The sequence below is a fragment of the Heptranchias perlo genome, chromosome 4, assembly GCF_035084215.1.
Source record: "Heptranchias perlo isolate sHepPer1 chromosome 4, sHepPer1.hap1, whole genome shotgun sequence".
NCBI lineage: Eukaryota > Metazoa > Chordata > Chondrichthyes > Hexanchiformes > Hexanchidae > Heptranchias > Heptranchias perlo.
In genome coordinates this window covers 80,559,433-80,582,785 of record NC_090328.1, presented here as the reverse complement: position 1 = coordinate 80,582,785, position 23,353 = coordinate 80,559,433, and the positions used below count along the sequence as shown (strand labels likewise).

At 43.2% G+C, this 23,353-nt stretch overlaps 1 protein-coding gene across 3 annotated transcripts in view; it reads right to left on the bottom strand.

Moving 5' to 3' along the window:
* Window positions 1-13,245, bottom strand: part of LOC137321061 (selenocysteine insertion sequence-binding protein 2-like) — a 73,923-nt gene extending 60,678 nt beyond the window's left edge. The window contains exons 1-4 of one of the 3 annotated variants that reach the window (XM_067983226.1): window positions 12,959-13,245; window positions 5,534-5,676; window positions 1,456-1,750; window positions 43-163 (exon numbers count right to left, since the gene is read on the bottom strand). In XM_067983226.1, the coding sequence (XP_067839327.1) occupies window positions 43-163; window positions 1,456-1,750; window positions 5,534-5,676; window positions 12,959-12,988 (589 nt within the window). In that variant the 5' untranslated portion in view covers window positions 12,989-13,245. Of the gene's footprint in view, window positions 1-42; window positions 164-1,455; window positions 1,751-3,889; window positions 3,987-5,533; window positions 5,677-12,958 lie in introns of those variants that run through there. The other 2 variants (XM_067983227.1, XM_067983228.1) reach the window with 2 other exon arrangements.
* Window positions 13,246-23,353: the final 10,108 nt, after the last annotated feature.

Sequence of the window (23,353 nt, the reverse complement as noted above, 5' to 3'; positions counted from 1 at the left end):
TTCTCTGTATAATTTTTTAAACAAAAATTTAAATATACTTACCACTTTTGGTTGTATTATTCCTAAATAGATCAGGCTGTTGTAATTGTTCACTTGTTGTTGCTTCTGGTAATTCATTTACATTTTGCCCCTGGTTTCTTAACTCTTTTCTGGACCTTGTTTCCTAGAAATTACAGACACTGCAAACATCAGTGAGTTGATTTACCAATCTACAGAAGATACATGTTTCGACTTTTACATGTTCTGTGGCCTGTGATGTTACATGTGTTCACTACTGGCCAAACATAAATTAGCTGTTTTACTACATTTCCAGTTATTTTTCTCTTATCAGTTTTCTCTATTCCCTTTCCAAAGGACTCATTGCTGAAGTATAGTTCTATGATCACCACTGCAAAATAACTAACAGGGCTGGATTTAAAACTTTATATTTTACATGACTAGAGCCACAATCTAATCAGCTACTCTCCAGTACCTCACCCAAATGTCCATTACTGATTTGTAAGCTTGTGATGAATGTTGATAGGCTTTTCAGCTGGGAGACAGGGTCATCACATTAAGCACGGCCCTGTCCCCTCTCAATGTCCACACATGCACATTTCCAGCAGAGGTCACTGAATAGTGATCAGGAGCAAAAATCCTGGACTATTTTCTCCTCCCTAACCCAGGGAGCTGAGGCCAATTGTAGCACCCCAACTGAGATCAGCTAGCTCAGCACAGCCTGAGGATCTTCCTGGTCTGTATGGCTCATTAACTGGATAAATTTGTTAAGCCATCAGGGAAACACAAACCATTGAGTGCTTTCTAACTCAGAAATCTGCCTTATGCTCGGTAAGAATTAGCCAGCTCTTATCAAAAGCACCAGATGGATAAGAAAGATTCTTGATGCATTGTGGACTAGAACAATAATGTCTAGTCACATAGCAACATCAACTGAAAAAGAGCAAATTCAATGATTCAGCAAATTTCAATATGCTTACTTAATTTTTCATCTATTGACTTAAACAGACAAACAATAATAATCTCATTTTAAAATCTGGAAACACAATAAAAATTATCACATCTGTTAACATTTAACTGGCATTTAGACTCCAGTGACCAGAGCTCTACATATGTGTGATTGTATATATTGGTAGAGCTCCATTCTCATTGGCTAGAGACCAAAACAGAGCCAGTAATGTACTTCAGGCCTGCTGGCCCCAGATGGCTCTAGTCTCAAAATGGTACTAGTGGTATAGCTGTCTATATAAATTTTTAAATAATGAAAACTTCAATTTTGAGAACTATTAATGTGAGCATCTCTGTACCAGACAAAAAGATGATAAACTGACAATAAAGTTTTAAAAAAATATATATACGCATCATAAATTAGCACATTTTACCATACATCACAATATAGTCTTTCACACAGAAGCATGGTCTTGCTATCCTAATATACCACAGCACCATATCACATACCTTAGATGACTGGCCCAAAAATGTTCTCTCCTTCACAGAGTCCTGTTGGCCAAGCTGTTTTTTCTTGTTACCTCGATTACTGCCACTGTACTTGTGCTTTGAAGAGCAAATGTCATCACAGTGTAAAGATGTTTGTGCATATGGATTATATGAGGAATCCGATGATTGTTTATACGAATAATACAAAGAATAATCCACAGGTAAGTGAGACGACATAACTGGATAGGATGTGTGCAACTCTGAAAAATTCTGGGACAGTTTACTGCAGCCATTCTCTGGTGTATGTAAATGCTGCCTAAAGAGTATAGCAAAAACAATCACAGATTATTAATTGATACGGGTGTGAACCAATTGCAAGAAAAGTCACTATCTTTTCTTAGTATAAATACCCATCAAGGTGTACATTTCCTCCATCAGAGAACCAGTGTACTAAACACATCCCTGCAAAATTATATTCTGAAAAGTGTGAGCCAACACATCATTCAAAGATAAAATCCTTACTTGCAGGCTTTCACTTCTACATCTTATGTACAGGAGTATTGATAATTGTTTTAATTTCCAATTTTATGCACCCCTTTGCTGAGGCACTGAATTATACTGGTACCTTGGTCACATGGCCTTTCTTCATGTGTATGCCTAAACAGTGAGTGAGAGCACACCATTGGCTACGTGAAGGGGAGGGGGGCAGACATCACTGCCAAGACCAATACTGTCATCACATAACAGATGCACTTTCACTGGGGTCATTGGAGAGCAATCAGCAGGAACCTTGCTAACTTTTCCCCTATCTAGTCAAGGCCAATTGTAGCATCAGCCAGAGACCAGCTAGCTTAGCAGACTGGGAAATGAGCCTGATACCTTCCTGATCTGTATGGGACAATACCACACGAAGCAATACATTTATCCAGAAGCAAAATAATTAGTACAGTACGCACTAAAAATACAGCTCCCACTAGTCGATATGTTCACTGAAGGTCAAATAACAAATCAGACTGCAGCATTCTGGAAACACAATTGTAGCTTCTTTAACAAATGTACAATAAAGATGCTAGGCAAGCAGTGAGAAAAGCAGCATTATTTATTTTGCTGCAGTTTCTTTTTAATAGTAGGTTTTACATGTTGTTCCTGACAGAATTACAACACAGAAACAGGTCATTGGGCCAAATCAGTCAGTGTTAGTGTTTATTCTCTACATGAGTAGTAGATCCTAATCCTAATCCTGTCCCCATATCCCTTTATTCCCCCATTCCTTCAACTACCTAACTAGCCTATTCTTAAGAGTTGAAATGGTCTCTGCTTCAATCAGTAACTCCAATAGTGCACTCCACAGCTTGGCAACTCTGCATTCAAAGACTTCTTGTATCTATGCCCGTTCAACACTGGAAAAAGTCTGTCTATTTATTCTGTCCAATCACTGCAAATTTTTAAACATCGGATGACCATTCGTCAAATCGTTAACGTCTTCCTGTTCTAACAGGTTTTAAGCCAGTACAGAGGCAGGCAAAGGGGAGGAGAGGAGAGGAAAGAACAAAGGGGACCTACATCCGCAATTCTTCCGACGCCCTGTCACTTGAACGGTTTCCTACCACCACCACCACCACCTCCTCCTCCTCCTCCTCCACCTGGCTGAACTTGTTCTTACAATGAACAACTTCTCCTTTGACTGCATTCACGCCCTCCAAATAAAAGGCATCGCTGTGGGAACCAGTATGGGTCCTAGCTATGCCTGCCTTTTTATGGGATATGTGGAACATTCTTTGTTCCAGTCCTACTCAGGTCCCCTTCCTCACGTACATCAAAGACTGTATCAGTGCTGTTTAATGCTCTCACCCCGAACTGGAAAATTTCATCAACTTTGCTTCCAACTTTCACCCTTCCCTCGCCTTCACATGGTCCATCTCTGACTCTTCCCTTCCTCAACTTCTCTATCTCCATTTCTGGAGGTAGGCGGTCAACCAATATCTACTCTAAGCCCACCGACTCCCACAGCTAACTTGATTACACTTCCTCCCACCCTGCTTTCTGTAAGGACTCTATTCCATTCTCCCAGTTTCTCTGTCTGTGTCACATCTGTTCTGACGATGCCAACTTCCACACCAGTGCTTCCGAGATGTCTTCCGTTTTCCTCAACCGAGGATTCCCCTCCACTGTAGTTGACAGGGCCCTCGATCATATCCGTCCTATTTCCCGCACAGAACCACGATAGGGTCCCCCTTGTCCTCACCTTCCACCCCACCTGCCTCCATATTCAACATATCACCCTCCGCCATTTCCTCCACCTCCAGCGCGATGCCATTACCAAATACATATTCCCCTCCCCTATCAACATTCCGAAGGGACCCCTTCTCCTTTGGTCTATTCTTCCATCACCCCCAACACCCGCTCTCCTCCCCATGGCACCTTCCCGTGCAAGCGCAGGAGATGCAACACTTACCAATTCACCTCCTCCCTTCCCACTGTCCAGGACCCCAACGCTCCTTCCAGGTGAAACAGCGATTTACTTGTACGTCTTTCAATTTAGTATACTGTATCCACTACTCACGATGCGATCTCCTCTACATTGGGGAGACCAAACGCAGGTTGGGTGATTGCTTTGCTGAACACCTCCGCTCAATCCGCAAGCGTGACTCTGACCTGCCGGTCGCACTTGCCATTTTAATTCTCTGTCCCACTCCCACTCTGACTTCTCTATCCTCGGCCTCTTACACTGTTCCAATGAAGCTCAACAGAAGCGCGAGGAACAGCACCTCATTTTCCGATTAGGCACTTTACAACCTTCGGGACTCAACATTAATTTCAGTACCTTCAGATCATAACCACTGCTCCTATTTTTTCGGACAGCAGGTGGTGTTGGTAATGGTTCTGATGTTATCATTTAATCACTCATGCCTCCACCCTATTGCAGACCTTCCCTTTTGGTCTTTCCTCCCCCTCTTTACCTGGCTGTATACTTGCTTAAAAACTTAAATCTTTTAACTTCTTCTAGTTCTGGCAAAGGGTTATCGACCTGAAACATTAACTCTGTTTCTTTCCGCACAGATGCTGCCTGACTTGCTGAGTATTTCCAGCATTCCCTGTCTTTATTTCAGATTTCCAGCATCTGCAGTATTTCATTTTTGATTTAGCATTCCAGTGAATTCCAGGGGGGAGAAAAGAGCAGGCCAGGGGTGGGGGGAGAGGGGAGAGGGGGCTTGGGGGCCGGGGAGAGGAAGTTAGGTACCCTTATGTTAACCATCAATCTAGAAATAAATGTCCTCGACAGCAACATGGATGGACAGCTGTAACTACACAATGTATGCAGACATCAGAAATAGATATTTAACACATAGCTCAAAACAATTTACATTTTCTGTACAAAGTCAGGTTCAACCGAAACAAAATGTAATAGCGAATTTAACTTGTTTTATAAGAATTATTAACACCACCGGTTTTCAAACTGGGGTTCACAAAATTCATCAGATGTCCATATTAATGTCAACAGATCTCTGTATTTGTTGACTTACTAGCATGTTGTTTCTATGTCTGACTCTGGCATTTAGAAGCTAGGACAGGGGGACCCTGAAAATGTGTCAACATTTACAGGGAGCCCCCGCCACACAGACAAGTTTTAAAACCACTGATTAATATAATCAGCAATGTTCTGTTTTTACAGTCAGTCTTAGTCCAATTTGTAGGAAACAGGGTTAAACGAGGTTATAGTTTTAATAAGCACATCTGGTAAAAGCAGTGTTCTAATAACCCTCCGTGAAAAAAATTCTTCTCCCTTCCCCCTTCGTTCTTCTAGTGATAATCTTTAGTTTGTGTCTCAATGATATGAATTTGTCGATCAGCAGAAACAATCTTTCATTGTTTATCCTCCCAAAAAAAAAATGAAAATATCTATTAGATGCCCTTTATTCCGGAGAAAATTGGGGCTTTTCTCCAAACTTTTTATCCCCCCATTAACTTTATCCACTGCTTCTTGGTATCACACTTCAATCAGGATCCTAAAAGATAACCTGGAGAGTCATTTCTAGTGTTGATATAATTTTTCTTAACTGTTGTAATACAAACAAAATACAGAATAATAAATACTCACCTATTCACATAAGGATCTTGAACGAAAGGATAGCAGGTCATTAAATATCTAGGCAATGGGGCAGAAGATGATTCAGACCATCCCACTCCTACTGCTTGCTGTTTTGGCACAAATGGTTCAACATCAGCTGATAATCTGGTCCCCTGTGAAAGGTTGGATTATATTTTGTACTTTATTTCATTGGCAAAAAATGAAAAAGAAAGGTGCATACAGTACAACAACAACAACTTGCATCTATACAGCACCTTTAACATAGTAAAATGTCCCAAGGCACTTCACTGGAGAAACTTTTTCACCCAGAGGATGGTAGGGATCTGGAAGTCACTGCCTGAAAGGGTGACAGAGGCAGAAACCCTGATCTGATTGTGACCTCAACCCTACTTTCTCGTCTACCTACTATAACCTTTGACTCCCTTGTTAATCAAGAATCTATCTAACTCAGCCTTAAAAATATTCAATGACCCTGCCTCCACCGCTCTCTGGGGAAGGGAGTTCCACAGACTCACGACCCTCTGAGTCACAGTCCAGAGACTTGAGCATATAATCTAGACAGACACTTCAGAGTAGTACTGAGGGAGTGCTACACTGTTGGAGGTGGAGTATTTCAGATGAGACGTTAAACCGAGGCCCCGTCTGCCCTCTCAGGACGTAAAAGATGCCACAGCACAATTTCGAAGAAGAGCAGAAGAGTTCTCCCTGGTGTCCTGGCCAATATTTATCCCTCAACATCACAAACAGATTATCTGGTCATTACGCTAAACCTTTATAAAACACTAGTTAGGCTCCAGTTGGAGTACTGTGGCCAATTCTGGGCACCACACTTTAGGAAGGATGTCAAGGCCTTAGGGAGGGTGCAGAGGAGATTTACTACAATGGTACCAGGGAAGAAAGACTTCAGTTAGGTGGAGAGACTGGAGAAACTGACAATAGGTCATCGACCTGAAACGTTAACTCTGTTTCTCTCTCCACAGATGCTGCCTGACCTGCTGAGTATTTCCAGCATTTTCTGTTTATATTAGAGAAACTAGGATTGTTCTCCTTAAAGCAGAGAAGGTTAAGGGGAGATTTGATAGAGGTGCTCAAAATCATGAAGGGTTTTGGAACAGAAAATAAGGAGAAACTGCTTCCAGTGGCAGAAGGGTCAGTAACCAGAGGACACAGATTTAAAGTAATTGGCAAAAGAACCAGAGGCAACATGAGGAAAAAAATGTTTACACAGCAAGTTGTTACGATTTGGAATGCACTGCCTGCAAGGATGGTGAAAGCAGATTCAATAACTTTCAAAAGGGAATTGGATAAATACTTGAAGGGGAAAATTTTGCAGGGCTATAGGGAAAGCGCACGGGAGTGGGACTAATTGAATAGTTCTTCCAAAAAGCTGGCACAGGCACGATGGGCCGAATGGCCTCCTTCTGTGCTGTATCATTCTATGATTATGACATTGCTGTTTGTGGGAGTTTGCTGTGCGCAAATTGGCTGCCGCGTTTCCTACATTACAATAGTGATTACACTTCAAAAGTATTTAATTGGCTGTAAAGCACTTTAGGACATCCTGAGGTCATGAAAGGCACTATATAAATGCAAGTCTTTCTTTCTATCTCCCTTTTCCCTGTTATACACCAATTTCTTGACCAACAGTGTTTGCAGGTGACCTATTGCCCGGTCTTTGCCAGTGGTGACTGAATCTGAATGTAATTATGTGGCCTTTTCAGTGGCCAGAATATCACTTCTTTTTTAAAAAAAGAGGAAATATAAAGGAATCATAATCCTGGGGATTATGTAGAACAGACACCCTAAACTAAATTTCCAAATAACAAACCACTTTTTAAAAAAAATCCACTTGCACAACTTGTTCTACGAGCTGAAAGACGTGCATTCCCCAACTGTGAAAGTGTGGCACGCCCCCACAACAAATATGTGGCTGAAACATTTAAAGGATGTTTCCTGATCCAAAGAAGTCATGTTTGGTCTCTGACTGGCCTTGGGAAATATCAAGTATTCTGGTGCCAGTTTGGAAAGGGAGAACAATGCAACAGTTGTGCATCAGTTTTTGTAACAAGGACAATATTTGCATCATCTCAATACTGTTTGGTAAACACAGACAAAAGATTTGCCAAACACCTTTTCATAAAGACAGTGAGTGCCCTTTAAGCTAACAATCTGCCAGCCAGCTTTAAAGTTGGCTGGCTGATGTGAAGCACTGGTTAGGGTCTGGCATAGCAGTTGAGCAAACAAGATGATGCCAAGTCCAAGGCAAACAGAAAAGCAACCTAACAGACTGATAAGTAAACTGCATGGTTTTGCCCATGTTTAACTTTGAATCTAAATAACCTATGCCATTTTCATTGTATCCCAGATCTACCCAAAGTATATTCCACAAACACCAATGATTGCATGTCTAGAAGAACCTGCAGAATTATACTGTCAATTAAGCACACCAAAAATGGAAAAAGTGCTTTGGTTTACAATTGACAATATAAACGGAGAATTAAATGAGTCACAACTTCCACCAACTTAATGTTAGTTAAAACCAAAAGCTATACATCTACCAGCACCTCCAAGCCACTGCCCACGATACCATCAACTTCCCTTGCTCCGAGCTCGAGCTAAGCCTGGAGGTGCAAAGTTTCAGCATCCTCTGTGACACTGAGCTGACCATCTTTTCCATGTCCACTCAATCACCAAGACCACTTTCAAATTATTGCTTGCTTCAACCATTCATCCTCCTCTTCTACTGTTAAGTTCCAAGTTCATGCCTCCATAATCAAGATTATGATTGACTTTTTGGTCTCCTTCCTCCACAAACAACTTATCTAAAATACTGTAGCCTGTGTCCTCTCCTGTACACGGTCCTACACCCCCAATACCCATCCTCACAAAGCTTCACTGCTTTCTGTAGATCAATGGATCAATTATAAGATCCTCATCCTTGTTTCTAATGTCTCCATGGTCTTGTCCCACCCTACCTCTGCAATCTCCTCCAGCCATATGTCCTTGCCCTTATCATTTGCTCTTCTGACACTGTCTCTTTCTTGTTCCTAGCTCCCTCCACTCTACTATAGGCAGCCATTCCTTCAGTTACGATGCTTCTGACCTTAAGAACTCCCTCCCAAAATCCCTCTACTGTGTCACCTCCCTTCATGCTTTCAAAAGCCTCCATAAATACCTTCTGTTTGACTGTGCTTCCAGACCCCCTCCTAAACTATATTTCTTTATCACTTTTCTCTCCTCCACAGTATCCACCTTTTCTGTAAGATGCTGCCCTTTACATGAGACGTGCTATATAAATGCAAGTACTCAGAATTCACAAAATATATATAGTCTAAAGCCAGAACAGACGCAACAAATCCTCTGAAGTTCTACAAACTGGTCTTACTACCCTTTCCCCTGACCCAAAGCTTGGGAACCACTGTACCCATAGAATATTTAATTATGTTGGTCATTACAAACTTCAATATCATTCATAACTAGACATTTATCAAACTTTACTTTTGAAGGAGTTGAAGCCAAACTATATTAATTCCTCTTTTAAGATTCTGTTCCACATGCCTATTACTCTGTGATGGGGGTGCGACCACAAGCTCCCTGTTGCTTGCCATTTCAATTCTCTGTCCCACTCCCACTCTGATCTCTCTGTCTTTGGCCTACTTTGTCTGTTCCAATGAAGTACAACACCTCATCTTTTTAGTAGACACTTTGCAGCTCTCTAGCCTTAACACGAACTTGAGAACTTCAGTTCCCATTTTCTCTCCCGAAGTAGGGGCTGGCAGCATGGGACAGGTGTGCCAGCATTTCCAGGGTTGGTAGGGGGAGGAAGTGGGTTGGTACTTAGGGTGCTGAACCCCCACCCCGTCAGAACACTACTGGTGGGATGCTGTGCTTTCTTTCCTACACCAGACCACTACTCCGCCTAACTACTGCTCAACTATGTCTTTTATTTCTTTTATTATGCCTCCTGTTTTCCATCCAACAACAACTTGCATTTATATAGCACCTTTAACGTGGTAAAACTTCCCAAGGCACTTCACAGGAGCGTTATCAAACAAAATTTGTCACTGAGCCACATAAGAAGGCATTAGGACAGGCGACCAAAAGCTTGGTCAAAGAGGTAGGTTTTAAGGAGCGTCTCAAAAGGAGAGAGAAGTAGAGATGCAGAGGGGTTAGGGAGGGAATTCCAGAGCTTAACGCCTAGGCAGCTGAAGTCACTGCTGCCAATGGTGGAGCGATTAAAATCGGGGATGTGCAAGAGGCGAGAATTGGAAGAGCGCAGAGATCTCGGAGGGTTGTAGGGCTGGAGGTTAGAGAGATAGGAGGGGTGAGGCCATGGATGGATTTGAAAAGAAGGATGAGAATTTTAAAATCGAGGCGTTGCCAGATCGGGAGCCAACATAGGTCAGTGAGCACATGGGTGATGGATCAATGGAACTTGATGCAAGTTAGAATACAGGCAGCAGTTTTGGATGAGCTCAAGAATACAAAGAGTGCAAGGTGGAAGGCTGGCCAGGCGACCATTGGAATAGTTGAGTCTAAAGGTAACAAAGGCACGGATGAGGGTTCAGCAGCAGATGAGCTGAGGCAGGGGCGGAGACGGGCAATATTACGGAGATGATAGATGAGCTTCCGATCACACATCTGCTCTAAGGGTCAAATAGGTCGCCAAGGTTGTGAACGGTCTGATTCAGCCTCATGTAGTAGCCAGGGAGAGGGATGGAGTCGATGGCTAGGGAACGGAGTTTGCGGCGGGGACCAAAGAAATGGCTTCCCAATATTTCATTGATGTGGAGATGCCGGTGATGGACTGGGGTGGACAAATGTAAGGAGTCTTACAACACCAGGTTATAGTCCAACAGCTTTATTTGAAATCACAAGCTTTCGAAGGCTGACGAAGGAGGAAGCCTCCGAAAGCTTGTGATTTCAAATAAAGCTGTTGGACAATAACCTGGTGTTGTAAGACTCCTTACAATATTTCATTGGAAGCACTTCAGTGAGTGTGCGTGCATGTTTGTCTCTGTGTGTTCCCTTCCCCTCTTCCTTTTTAAATGGTTTTCATCTGTAGTATCTTCCAGTCCTGAAGAAGATGCTGAGAGAGGGGTGTCAAACTCATCTTATATGGTGGGCCTGATCAGCTATCCTGGCACTTGGCATGGGCCACATTCAGCAAAAGATACCAAATAGAAATAGATAAAGATAAACCATATTAGGTCCTATATGATAATCATTAGTTCATTTTTTTGTCCATCTTCAATTATTCCAGTCTTTTTATATTTTGGAGATGTAACCCTATTGAACATTTTTAATATATTTTTTCCGACTTCTTCCCCTTCCTTGCTCTGTTGGTTTTGTACAGTATATTTTCTTCCTTACCTCCAGTTTAATTTATCTCTACTGCCATTTTGGAAACTGCTTGTATCCCTTACATTTATTTCTGTTCAGTATATATATATATATATATATATATATGTCTCTCACATTTAATATTAAATTAGCCAACTATATCAATAATAATGAAACTGTTTGTGGAATTTAATAACTAACAAAATTAATTGCTAACTGGGTTTATTAAATGATTAATGTGCCAATTTTATGTTGATAGCTATTTACAGCACTGACTGATTTTTTAAAAAATGCTGAGATGACCATGAATTTAAGGAATGCTTTTTTGAAGGTGAGTCACATGGGAATGAGCTCTTGACAGCAATTAGTAAAGTTATTAATTAGTTTTGTTTCTATCAACCCATGTACCGTCGCCATTCTGTTTTGGCTTTCTGATCTCCATCCATTGGTTCAACCTGCTGCCGTTAATCCAGGTTAACTACTACTGGCTAACTACTGCTCAACTCTGAAAACACTTTCTGCTTTTTGCATCGACCAGTCTCTATGACTGGTACCGTCTCCAATTCTTGCCTGCAATTCAGTACGCCGGTTCAAAAATCGGCCTGGTTATTCCAGGAGATTTTCCCTGGGCACTCCTCACTTGAACATTCCTGGGAAGTCTGCGGACCAGATGAAACTTTTCTGCGGACCGTACGTTTGACACTCCTGGTCTCAGATCTTAAACGTCAAATTCTGTTTCTCCACAGATACTGCTTAGCCTACTGCGTATTTTCATCTTTTTTCTGTTTTTGTTTTCAGATTTCAAACATTTGCAGTATTTTGATTTGTTAAAATCAATGACTTTTGTTTTTGTTTAGTTTCTGTAACAGATTTGAGTTCAGTCCAATTCTTCCTTAGAGATATCATGCATATGTTGTAGGAAAGGGAGTTCTCTCCAGGACTGATATGCTTAATTCAGTTTGAGACTCACTGCATTTCTCTTAATCTAGTCCTCCTTCCTCAACACACTTCCTGCTTTCTTGAGTTTATAGTTTAGGGATCTTTTATACACCAGTTAATAAAATGCTGAACTTTCTCCAAATTTACAATCTCAAACCACTATCAGAACATTTAATCACCACTGTTTCAGCCTTACAGTATACAATTAATACTAGCTGATAAACAACACCAACTTAGATCTGACTTGAAGTGAAGATAAAGCAGCATTTTCATCTTTACCATAATCACAGTTTATTGAACAAAACATGGTGCAACCAGTATTGACCTGGAACACATGATGCAGAGTAAAGATGCAAAACTAGCTCTGTTGCACTGATAGGAACATAGGGATTACAAAACAAAAAAAAACCAATGTCCAGCTAGTTCACCTTCTACTATCACATGGTACAATAATAATGATCAAACAAACCCATGATTGGTTTATAGAAATGCTAGTTACCAGTCAATATGATGGGATTGTGGCATGGAATCGGAGAGGAAATGTACATATTTTAAGGATACATTATTTTCAATCATGTTATGCAAAACATACAAACAGTGACTATACTTCAAAAGTACTTCACCGGCTGTAAAGAGCTTTGTTTGGGACGTCCTAAGGTTGTGAAGGGCGCTATATAAATACAAGTTCTTTCATTTCATTCTCACTAAAAAATAAACTGGATTGCCAAGACTGCAGTCGTACCAATCTAAGAAATGTATGGCTATTTTTCTTTGGCTGAAGGGATTTTAAACGGGAGATTAACAAACCGAGAAGCCAGCCCAGCAGGCAAAGCCATTTTGGTCCCCGGCTTCTCCTGTGCTGAGCCGCACACACCCGTTTAGTTTCACCTGGGGACACTTTGCGCCGCCTGTCAGAGGCGCCTGAACTTGTGCTGCCTGTCACTCGCCCACTTTCAAACACTCAAAACATCGACTCTCCTCCGCACAACAGGCCACCCAAAGGCCGCGTCGCTCTGCCCAGGGCCCGGTCACCGACCCGGCTTCTCTCACCCACCACCGACCGGTCTCGGCAACTGGCACCAACTCGAGCGGGTAATCAGTCCTGAGGCCCAGGCCCCAGGCCCCCGGCCCCGGCCCGGCCGCTCGGGTTACCTTCGGTTCGCTCGCACTCCGCTCGGCCATGGCGAGAGGCGCTGCTTTCAAACGGCCGTTCCACAGGCGCCGCTGTCACAACAGCATCGACACCCGCCGCACCGCCTCACGACGGCAGCCCGGAAGGCTCATAGGCCGAAGAGACAAACAACGTGCGTGAAAATAATATATTAATTATTCCTCCTCCCCCCAGATACAGACAAGTTACTTTATAATTGAAAAAAACCCATAAATGCTGAGAGTTATGTTGTTTGTGCCACTCTGACAACTGTTTACACATAATTACAGATGAGGAAGGCCATTGGGTCCGCCTTAATCGATCCATCCAGAGATCCTCCCACCCATTGTAGCATTCAGTTGTTTAATAAATAATTGCAGCATTTTAGTCTCCACTACTCCACCCGGATACCTATTGTCGATCACTCTTTGTGTGAAAAATAATATCCTGGTTTCAGTACTAAAATGACCAGTTACTTGTTTGACGCTGTGTCCCCATGTTGTGCTCCCAGTTTAATATTCCAGGTTTAGTTTGTCTATACCCTCAACAATGTTATATAACTCTATAAGATCACCTCTCAAACACAGGAAGGATGCATGTATCGGGGGGGGGGGGGGGCGGGTTACGACCGCAGGCAACGGAGGCTCTCAGGTTAAGGCTTCTCTGTACATGGACGATGTCACCGTCTTTTGCTCTGATCAGCAGTCGGCCCACTGACTGATGGGCATCTGCAACCAGTTTGAGCTGGCCTCAGGGGCCAGAGTGAACTGAAGTAAGAGTGTGGCCATGTTCTTTGGCAGGTGGGAGACCTGATCCTTTGTCCCCTTCACCGTCAGGTCCGACTACCTGAAGGTGCTGGGGATCTGGTTCGGGGGGGCCCCAGGCGTGCATCAAGAACTGGGAGGAACGGGTCACCAAGGCCAAACAGAAGCTTGGTATGTAGGGGGAGGGGCGCTCCCTTTCCATAATCACCCTTGTGTGTGGCTGCCTCAGGATGTGTGTAGAGCCCCAAAACGCAAACACCAATTGTCACTATGTGCTGAATTTCTACCTGTCCACCACACTGAGAAGACTGAGTCTGGCCACGCTGGACAAGCAGATGCAGGACGTCCCGTCCAGCTGGACTGTACCCCACCACCTGTCCCAGGTGGAGAAGTTCCTGAGGCGGAACCCCTTTGACCACAAGGCCGTCAGACAGTGGTTAGCACGGAACATAAGAAATAGGAGCTGGAGTAGACCATATGGCCCCTCGAGCATGCTCCGCCTTTCAATTAGATCATAGCTAATCTTTGACCTCAACTTCACATTTCTGCCCGATCCCCATATCCCGTTCTGGAAGTCCTGCGGAGAAAGGAGAGGGTGGATCCAATCGGCTAGTTCCCCGACCAGATGGTCGATGCCATTTGGCAGAATGCGTTGTCGCCGGAACTGACCAACAGGCACCAGGATGTAGCTTGGATGGTGGAGAGAAGGGCGGTTCTGCCAACACGCACGGAATCTCAGTGCCACCGTGAGCTGCCCTCAAAGCTGCCCTCGGGACGAGACCGTCATCCACCTCCTGGTGGACTGCCTCTTCACGCAGAAGGTGTGAAGAGAGATGCGTTGGTATCTGTCCCGGTTCACCCCCAACAGTTCGGTAACACAGGACGCTGTGCTCTATGGGTTGTTCCCCGGGATGCACACCGAGACAGATATCAACTGCTGCTGGAAGACCATCAAATCGACGAAGGAGGCCCTTTGGGCCACCTGAAACCTGCTGGTCTTACAGCTGAAGAAGCTATCCATGACCGAGTATTGCCGACTGGCACACTCCAAGATCCAGGAGTACATGCTGCGGGATGCACTCAAGCGAGGTGCAGTCTATGCAAAAGCTCTATGGGGAAAGGCCACTGTGTTAGGCCATCTCACCTTGTATTGTACAGAATGTATTAGGAGATATGTACTGTGTTTTGAATTGTAATAATGGGATCGTAGTGTGTACGATCTGCATTCTATTATTTTGAACTGCTTTGCTTGGAATTATTTTTACATTGAACTGTGTGTATCCTTAAATTTTATGAAAATGTATATTTTGAAATTAAAAAATCATCTTTCAGACACCTGGGGAGGGGGATTTTAACTGTCAGCTGGTAGGGCAGGTAAGTTTAATATTGACTCCCTCCTTTCTCGGCTGAAAAGCCAAAGTTTCTCCAGTTATTCCTTATAATGTGGACCCTGACACTAGGGATTAGCCTCCTGGCTCTTCTCTGCACTGCCTCCAGTGCTTGACCAAAACTGGACACAGTATTTAAATTGCAGTTTGACCAGAGCATTATAAAGTTTGATCACTACCTCCTCTGACTTGTACTCTACTGTTTTGGTTATGTAATTCAACATCCTAATGGCTATGTTAACTGCTGTTCTGCAATAAGTGGTCATGTTTATCATTGAGTTTCCGTCTCTTTCAGCTTCATCTTTACTATTTCAACACCATTCATGGAATATGCATGTCATTATTTTTTCCTTCATCTGTTCAATACTTTACATTTATCTGCATTGAATTTCATCTTCCATTGTTCTGGCCACTTGCATATTTTGTCCAATTGACATTTTAATAATTAAAAAATGTTTTCTAATGTTTTCCTTCTTTCTGGGGTTTGAAATTCAATTGCCGATACCTGTCTATAGTATAAAAGCAGTCCAGCCTGTATATACATGCTGTCTGTTAATTGGCTCAAATAAACCAATGACAAGTTACTGGACTAGTAATCCTAGAGGCCTGGACTAATAAATCAGAGAATGTGAGTTCAAATCCCACTATTGTAGTTTGTGAATTTGAATTCAATTTTAAAAATCTGGAAATAAAGCTGTTGGAATGTCATAAAAACCCAACTGGTTCACCAATCACCTTTGGGAAGGAAACCTGTTGTCCTTACCCTATTTGACCTATATGTGACTCTAGTCCCACACAAATGTGGTTGCCTCTTAACTGCCCTCTGATATGGCCTTGCAGACCACTCAGTTGTATTAATATTCAACTGGAGGACGGCTAATTTCAGTGAGTTGAAAAGGGATCCATATGGATTGGAATCAAAGATTGGCATGTGATGCAGTAAATGAGCAATGGGATGCTTTCAAAAAGTAGAAAGTTCCGAAACAGACTAGACACATTCCCATGAGGGGTAAAGGAAGGGCATCCAAAGCCAGAGTTCCCTGGATGACTAAAGATATAGAGATTAAAATGAAACAGAAAAAGAAGGCTTATGATAAATGTCGGGTTCATAATTCAGTAGAGAACAAGAAGAATAGGAGAGAACTGAAAAGGGAAATAAGAGGGGCAAAGAGTGTATGAGAATAGATTAGTGGGGAACAAGGGAACCCAAAAGCCTATTATAAATATATAAATAGCAAAACGGTAGTCAAAAGAAGGGTGGGGCAAATTAGGGACCAAAAAGGAGATGATCTTATGGAGGCAGAGGGCATGGCTGAAGTACTGAATGAGTACTTTGCATCTGTCTTTACTAAAGGAGAGGTGCTGCCAATGTCACAGTAGAGGAGGAAGTAGTAGAGAAATTGGATAGGATAAAAATAAAGAAGAGGTACTAAAAAGGTTGGTAGTGCTCAAAGTAGAAAAGTTACCTGGTCTGAATGGTATGCATCCTAGGTTGCTGAGGGAAGTAGGGTGGAAATTGGGAAGGCTCTGGCCACAATCTTCCAATCTTCCTTAGATAGAGGAGTGGTGCCAGAGGACTGGAAGATTTCAAATGTTACATCCTTGTTCAAAAAAGGGGAGAGGGATAAACTCAGCAACTACAGGCCAGTCAGCATAACGTCAGTGGTGGGGAAATTTTGAGACACAATAATCGGGGACAAAATTAATTGGTTAATAAATTAAAGCCAGCACGGATTTGTTAAAGCCAATGGTTAACTTGATTGAGTTCTTTGATGAAGTAATGGAGAGGGTTGCTGAGGGTAGTGCAGTTGATGTGTATATGGACTTTCAAAGGTGTTTGATAAAGTACCACATAATAGACTTGTTAGCAAAATTGAAGCTCATGGGATTAAAGAAGCAGTTGCTGCATGGATACAAAATTGGCTAAGGGACAGAAAGCAGAGAGTAGTAGTGAACGGTTGTTTTTCAGATTGGAGGGAAATGTGCAGTGGTGACCTCCAGGGGTCGGTGTTGGGACCTCTGCTCTTTTTGATGTATATTAATGACCTGAACCTGGGTAAAAAGGCATAATTTCAAAGTTTGCAGATGACACAAAATTTGGAAATATAGTAAACACTGAGGAGGATAGTAATAGTCTTCAGGAAGACATAGACAGATTGGTGTAATGGGCAGACACATGGCAGATGAAATTTAATGCAGAGAAGTGTGAAGTGGTTCATTTTGGTAAGAAGAATGAGGAGAGGCAATTTAAATGAAATGATACAATTTTAAAGGGGGTGCAGGAACACAGAAATCTGGGGTTGTAAATATACAAATCTTTGAAGGTGGTTGGACAAGTTGGAAAGTTGTTAAAAAGGCATACGAGATCCTTGGCTTTATAATGGAGGCATGGAGTACAAAAGCAAGGAAGTTATGCTAAACCTTTATAAAACACTGGTTAGGCCCCAGCTGGAGTATTGTGTCCAATTCTGGGCACCACACTTTAGGAAGGATGTCAAGGCTTTAAAGAGGGTGCAGAAGAGATTTACTGGAATGATACCAGAGCTGAAAGACTTCAATTTTGTGGATAGACTGGAGAAGCTGGGGTTGTTCTCCTTAGAGCAGAGAAGGTTAAGTGGAGATTTGATAGAGGTGTTCAAAATCATGAATGGTTTTGATAGAGTAAATAAAGAGAAACAGTTTCCAGTGGCAGAAGGGTCGGTAACCAGAGGACACAGATTTAAGGTAATTGGCAAAAGAACCAGAGGCGACATGAAGAAAAGATTTTTACGCAGCGAGTTGTTATGATCTGGAATACACTGCCTGAAAGGGTGGTGGAAGCAGATTCAAAAGTAATTGTCAAAAGAGAATTGGATAAATACTTGAAGTGGAAAAAACTGCAGGGCTATGGGGAAAGAGCAGGGGAGTGGGACTAATTGAAAAGCTCTTTCAAAGAGGCATGATGGTCCGAATGGCCTCCTGTGCTGTATTACTCAATGATTCTAATCTGCTAAGAAGGTCCACCATCACCTTCTCAGAGCAACTAGGGATGGGCAATAAATACTGGCCTTGCTAGCAACACCCACATCCTAAGAATGAATGATACAGAAGTTATTTCCTCTGGTGCAGGAATCCAGAACAAGGGGGCACAATCTTAAAATTAGAGCTAGGCCATTAAGAGTGAAATCAGCAAGCACTTTTTCACACAAAGGGTAGTGGAAATCTGGAATTCTTTCCCCCAAAAGGCCAACTGAAATTTTCAAGACTGAAATTGACAGATTTTTATTAGATAAGGTTATCGAGAGATAGGGATCAAAGGCATGTAAATAGAGTTGAGGTACACATCAGCCATGATATAATTAAATGGCGGAACAGGTTCAAAAGGCTGAATGGCCTACTCCTGCTCCTATGTAGAACTGAGCAGGAAGGAGACATATGAATCAATAGCAAGGAAAGCAGTTAGAAATTTACGAATGTGAAACCACTAAGGGCTTATGAAAACAACCAATTCTGAATGACCAGTCAGGAGAACCTACCAATAAAAGCAAGGAAAACCAATCAAATTGCTGAAAATACTTCTTCACAATGTTTATTTCCCCACCCCAAGTGCTAACAGATCCCATGCCCTTCCTGTTTCCCAGTGCTGCCAAATGCCACGCATCCCTCATCCAAAACTCACATTCTAACCCTTGGTTCTGCCAAACCTAAGGTTCCCTCTCCACTGAGCTGTCAAATGCCAGGTCCACCCCAGGGCCTTCTCCCAAGTGTTGCCAAACCCCAGGTTCTGCTTGTGCTGCTAAAGCCCAGGGATTCCACGACAGTGGTGCCAAACTCAAGGACCCCCCACTGCGGTTCTACCAAACCACCAGTGCTACCAAAACCCAAAACCTCTCCTACCCTGAAGTTGTGTTAAATCATGTGACCCTCCCCCCTGCTTTCACTATGTTGCTAAATGCTACCTACCTACCTCCAAACCGATACATCTTGCTTCCCATATTGCTATGTATTCTGGGCTTTTTAAAAAAACTGAATACATAGGTAAACAAACATAATAATCAAGGCCACAGATTCGCAAATTTTATGGAAAAGTGGAAGAGGCACAAAATTCTAATATTGGTAAAAAAAAACCCAGAGTGCTTTATAGTAAACATGCAATTTTAATTATTCTATCACCATAAACCAGCGTTCCTGATAATACATTGTGTGTTACATAACTTTAAGCCAGTTATAAATAGCCTTTATTCTGACTCACTTTGAGCAATGCCATGCAAGTTCCACAGTAATACTATAAAACAATACATTGGTATGCATTTCCTGTCTACACTTCAGGCTTCTCACTTGGCATAGTATAATTATATGCACATTTCTTGCAGCAGTTGGCTACATTTCATATTCATAAATCAGTAACTAAGAGAAGGTACAAAAATTGTCAATCAAAAAAACAAATTGAACCAATCAAATGACTCAAAATATTTTTTTCAAAATCCTTTCAGCCACAATGAATCAGAATTTAGTAACTACGGAGACTGAGGATAATTCACTAGTAAATAAAGAACCAAAACTGAACCTTTGTCTATTAGTTTTCCTTCTTAAAGAGTGAAAAGGCCAGAGTTCACGATAAGTCTTCAAACATAATAAGCACTACAAAAATACATACTTTACAACAACATGATTAAACTTACTTATAGATTTCTCTTTTGTTCAGAGGCTCTCACCTTTTTCTAAAGTCTGGGATTTAGGTTGATATGCTTTCCATAGCTATCACTCGATCAGCTGAAAAAAGTTACCAACCAAACCTGTGTCGGTCATTCTCAGATTGCCACAATCTGACTGCACAGTGTGGGGAATATCCCAGGATGCATCAATTTGATTCAATCAAATTTCAATAATGTCCTTTCTCACCTGTAGCAATATTTAATCCTTCGTTTGTTTCCCAAGTGATTTCAAAACAATCTGGATAAAGTGTTTTAAAAGCTTTTCGATGAAAGTTAAAATGAAGTGTGCATTTTTATTTCAGAGTCGGAGAGAATAGACAAAGGCAATGATTAACAACATTGGGAAAAGGAAATTGTGTTTGACAAATCTATTAGTGCTTTTTGAGGGTGTACAGTAGCATAGTGGTTATGTTTCTGAACTAGTAATCCAGAGGCCGAGACTAATAATCCAGAGTCATGAATTCAAATCCCACCACGGCAGCTAGGGAATTTAAATTCAATTAATTAATTAAATAAAATCTGGAATTAAAAAAAACTAGTATCAGTAATGGTGGTCATGAAACTACCGGATTGTCGTAAAAACCCATCTGGTTCACTAATTCCTTTAGGGAAAGAAACCTGCCATCCTTACCCGGTCTGGCCTATATATGACTCCAGACCCACAGCAATGTGGTTGATTCTTAATTGCCCTCTGAAATGGCCTAGCAAGCCACTCAGTTGTAAAATCTCGCTAAAGAAAGTCATAATAACAATAAAACTGGATGGACCACCAGACATGACAAAGGCAAACCAAGCCCAGTCAACCCTGACAAGTCCTCCTCACTAACATCTGGGGGCTTGTGCCAAAATTGGGAGAGCTGTCCCACAGGCTAGTCAAGCAACAGCCTGACATAGCCATACTCACACACCTTTCAGTGAATGTCTCAGACTCTTCCATCACCATCCCTGGGTATGTCCTGTCCCACCGGCAGGACAGACCCACCAGAGGTGGCGGTACAGTGATATACAGTCAGGAGGGAGTGGCCCTGGGAGAGCTCAACATTGACTCCGGACCCCATGAAATCTCATGGCATCAGGTCAAACATGGGCAAGGAAACCTCCTGCTGATTACCACCTACCGCCCTCCCTCAGCTGATGAATCAGTCCTCCTCCATGTTGAACACCAATCGGAGGAAGCACTGAGGGTAGCAAGGGCATAGAATGTACTCTGGGTGAGGGACCTCAATGTCCAGCACCAAGAGTGGCTCGGTAGCACTACTACTGACCGAGCTGGCCGAGTCCTGAAGGACATAGCTGCCAGACTGGGCCTGTGGCAGGTAGTGAGCGAACCAACACGAGGGAAAAACCTACTTGACCTCGTCCTCATCAATCTACCTGTCGCAGATGCATCTGTCCATGACAGTATTGGTAGGAGTGACCACCGCACAGTCCTCATGGAGATGAAGTCCCGTCTTCGCTCTGAGGATACCATCCAATGTGTTGTGTGGCACTATCACCATGCTAAATGGGATAGATTCAGAACAGATCTAGTAGCTCAAAACTGGGCATCCATGTAGGCGCTGTGGGCCATCAGCAGCAGCAGAATTGTATTCCAGCACAATCTGTAACCTCATGGCCCGGGCATATTCCTCACCCTACCATTACCAACAAGCCAGGGAATCAACCCTGGTTCAATGAGAAGTGCAGAAGAGCATGCCAGGAGCAGCACCAGGCGTACCGAAAAATTAGGTGCCAATCTGGTGAAGCTACAACTCAGGACTACATGCATGCTAAACAGCGCAAGCAACATGCTATAGACAGAGCTAAGCGATTCCACAACCAACGGATCAGATCAAAGCTCTGCAGTCCTGCCACATCCAGTCGTGAATGGTGGTGGACAATTAAACAACTAATTGGAGGAGGAGGCTCTGTAAACATCCCCATCTTCAATGATGGCGGAGTCCAGCACGTGAGTGCAAAAGACAAGGCTGAAGCATTTGCAAGCATCTTCAGCCAGAAGTGCCGAGTGGATGATCCATCTCGGCCTTCTCCCGATATCCCCACCATCACAGAAGCCAGTCTTCAGCCAATTCGATTCATTCCAAGTGATATCAAGAAATGGCTGAGTGCACTGGATACAGCAAAGGCTATGGGCCCCGACAACATCCCGGCTGTAGCACTGAAGACTTGTGCTCCAGAACTAGCCGCGCCTCTAGCCAAACTGTTCCAGTACAGCTACAACACTGGCATCTACCTGACAATGTGGAAAATTGCCCAGGTATGTCCTGTCCACAAAAAGCAGGACAAATCCAATCCGGCCAATTACCGCCCCATCAGCCTACTCTCAATCATCAGCAAAGTGATGGAAGGTGTCGTCGACAGTGCTATCAAGCGGCACTTACTCACCAATAATCTGCGCACCGATGCTCAGTTTGGATTCCGCCAGGACCACTTGGCTCCAGACCTCATTACAGCCTTGGTCCAAACATGGACAAAAGAGCTGAATTCCACAGGTGAAGTGAGAGTGACTGCCCTTGACGTCGAGGCAGCATTTGACTGAGTGTGGCACCAAGGAGCCCTATTAAAATTGAAGTCAATGGGAATCGGGGGAAAACTCTCCAGTGGCTGGAGTCATACCTAGCACAAAGGAAGATGGTAGTGGTTGTTGGAGGCCAATCATCTCATCCCCAGGACATTGCTGCAGGAGTTCCTCAGGGCAGTGTCCTAAGCCCAACCATCTTCAGCTGCTTCATCAATGACGTTCCCTCCATCATAAGGTCAGAAATGGGGATGTTCGCTGATGATTGCACAGTGCTCAGTTCCATTTGCAACCCCTCAGATAATGAAGCAGTCTGTGCCCGCATGCAGCAAGTCCTGGACAACATCCAGGCTTGCGCTGATAAGTGGCAAGTAATATTTGCGCCAGACAAGTGCCAGGCAATGACCATCTCCAACAACAGAGAGTCTAACCACCTCCGCTTGACATTCAACGGCATTACCATCGCCGAATCCCCCACCATCAATATCCTGGGGATCACCATTGACCAGAAACTTAACTGGACCAGCCATATAAATATAGTGGCTACAAGAGTAGGTCAGAGGCTGGGTATTCTGTGGCAAGTGACTCACCTCCTGACTCCCCAAAGCCTTTCCACCATCTACAAGGCACAGGTCAGGAGTGTGATGGAATACTCTCCACTTGCCTGGATGAGTACAGCTCCAACAACACTCAAGAAGCTCGACACCATCCAGGACAAAGCAGCCATTTGATTGGCACCCCATCCACCACCCTAAACATTCACTCCCTTCACCACCGGTGCACAGTGGCTGCAGTGTGTACCATCCACAGGATGCACTGCAGCAACTCGCCGAGGCTTCTTCGACAGCACCTCCCAAACCCGCGACCTCTACCACCTAGAAGGACAAGGGCAGCAGGCACATGGGAACAACAGCACCTGCACGTTCCCCTCCAAGTCACACACCATCCCGACTTGGAAATATATCGCCGTTCCTTCATCGTCGCTGGCTCAAAATCCTGGAACTCCCTTCCTAACAGCACTGTGAGAGAACCT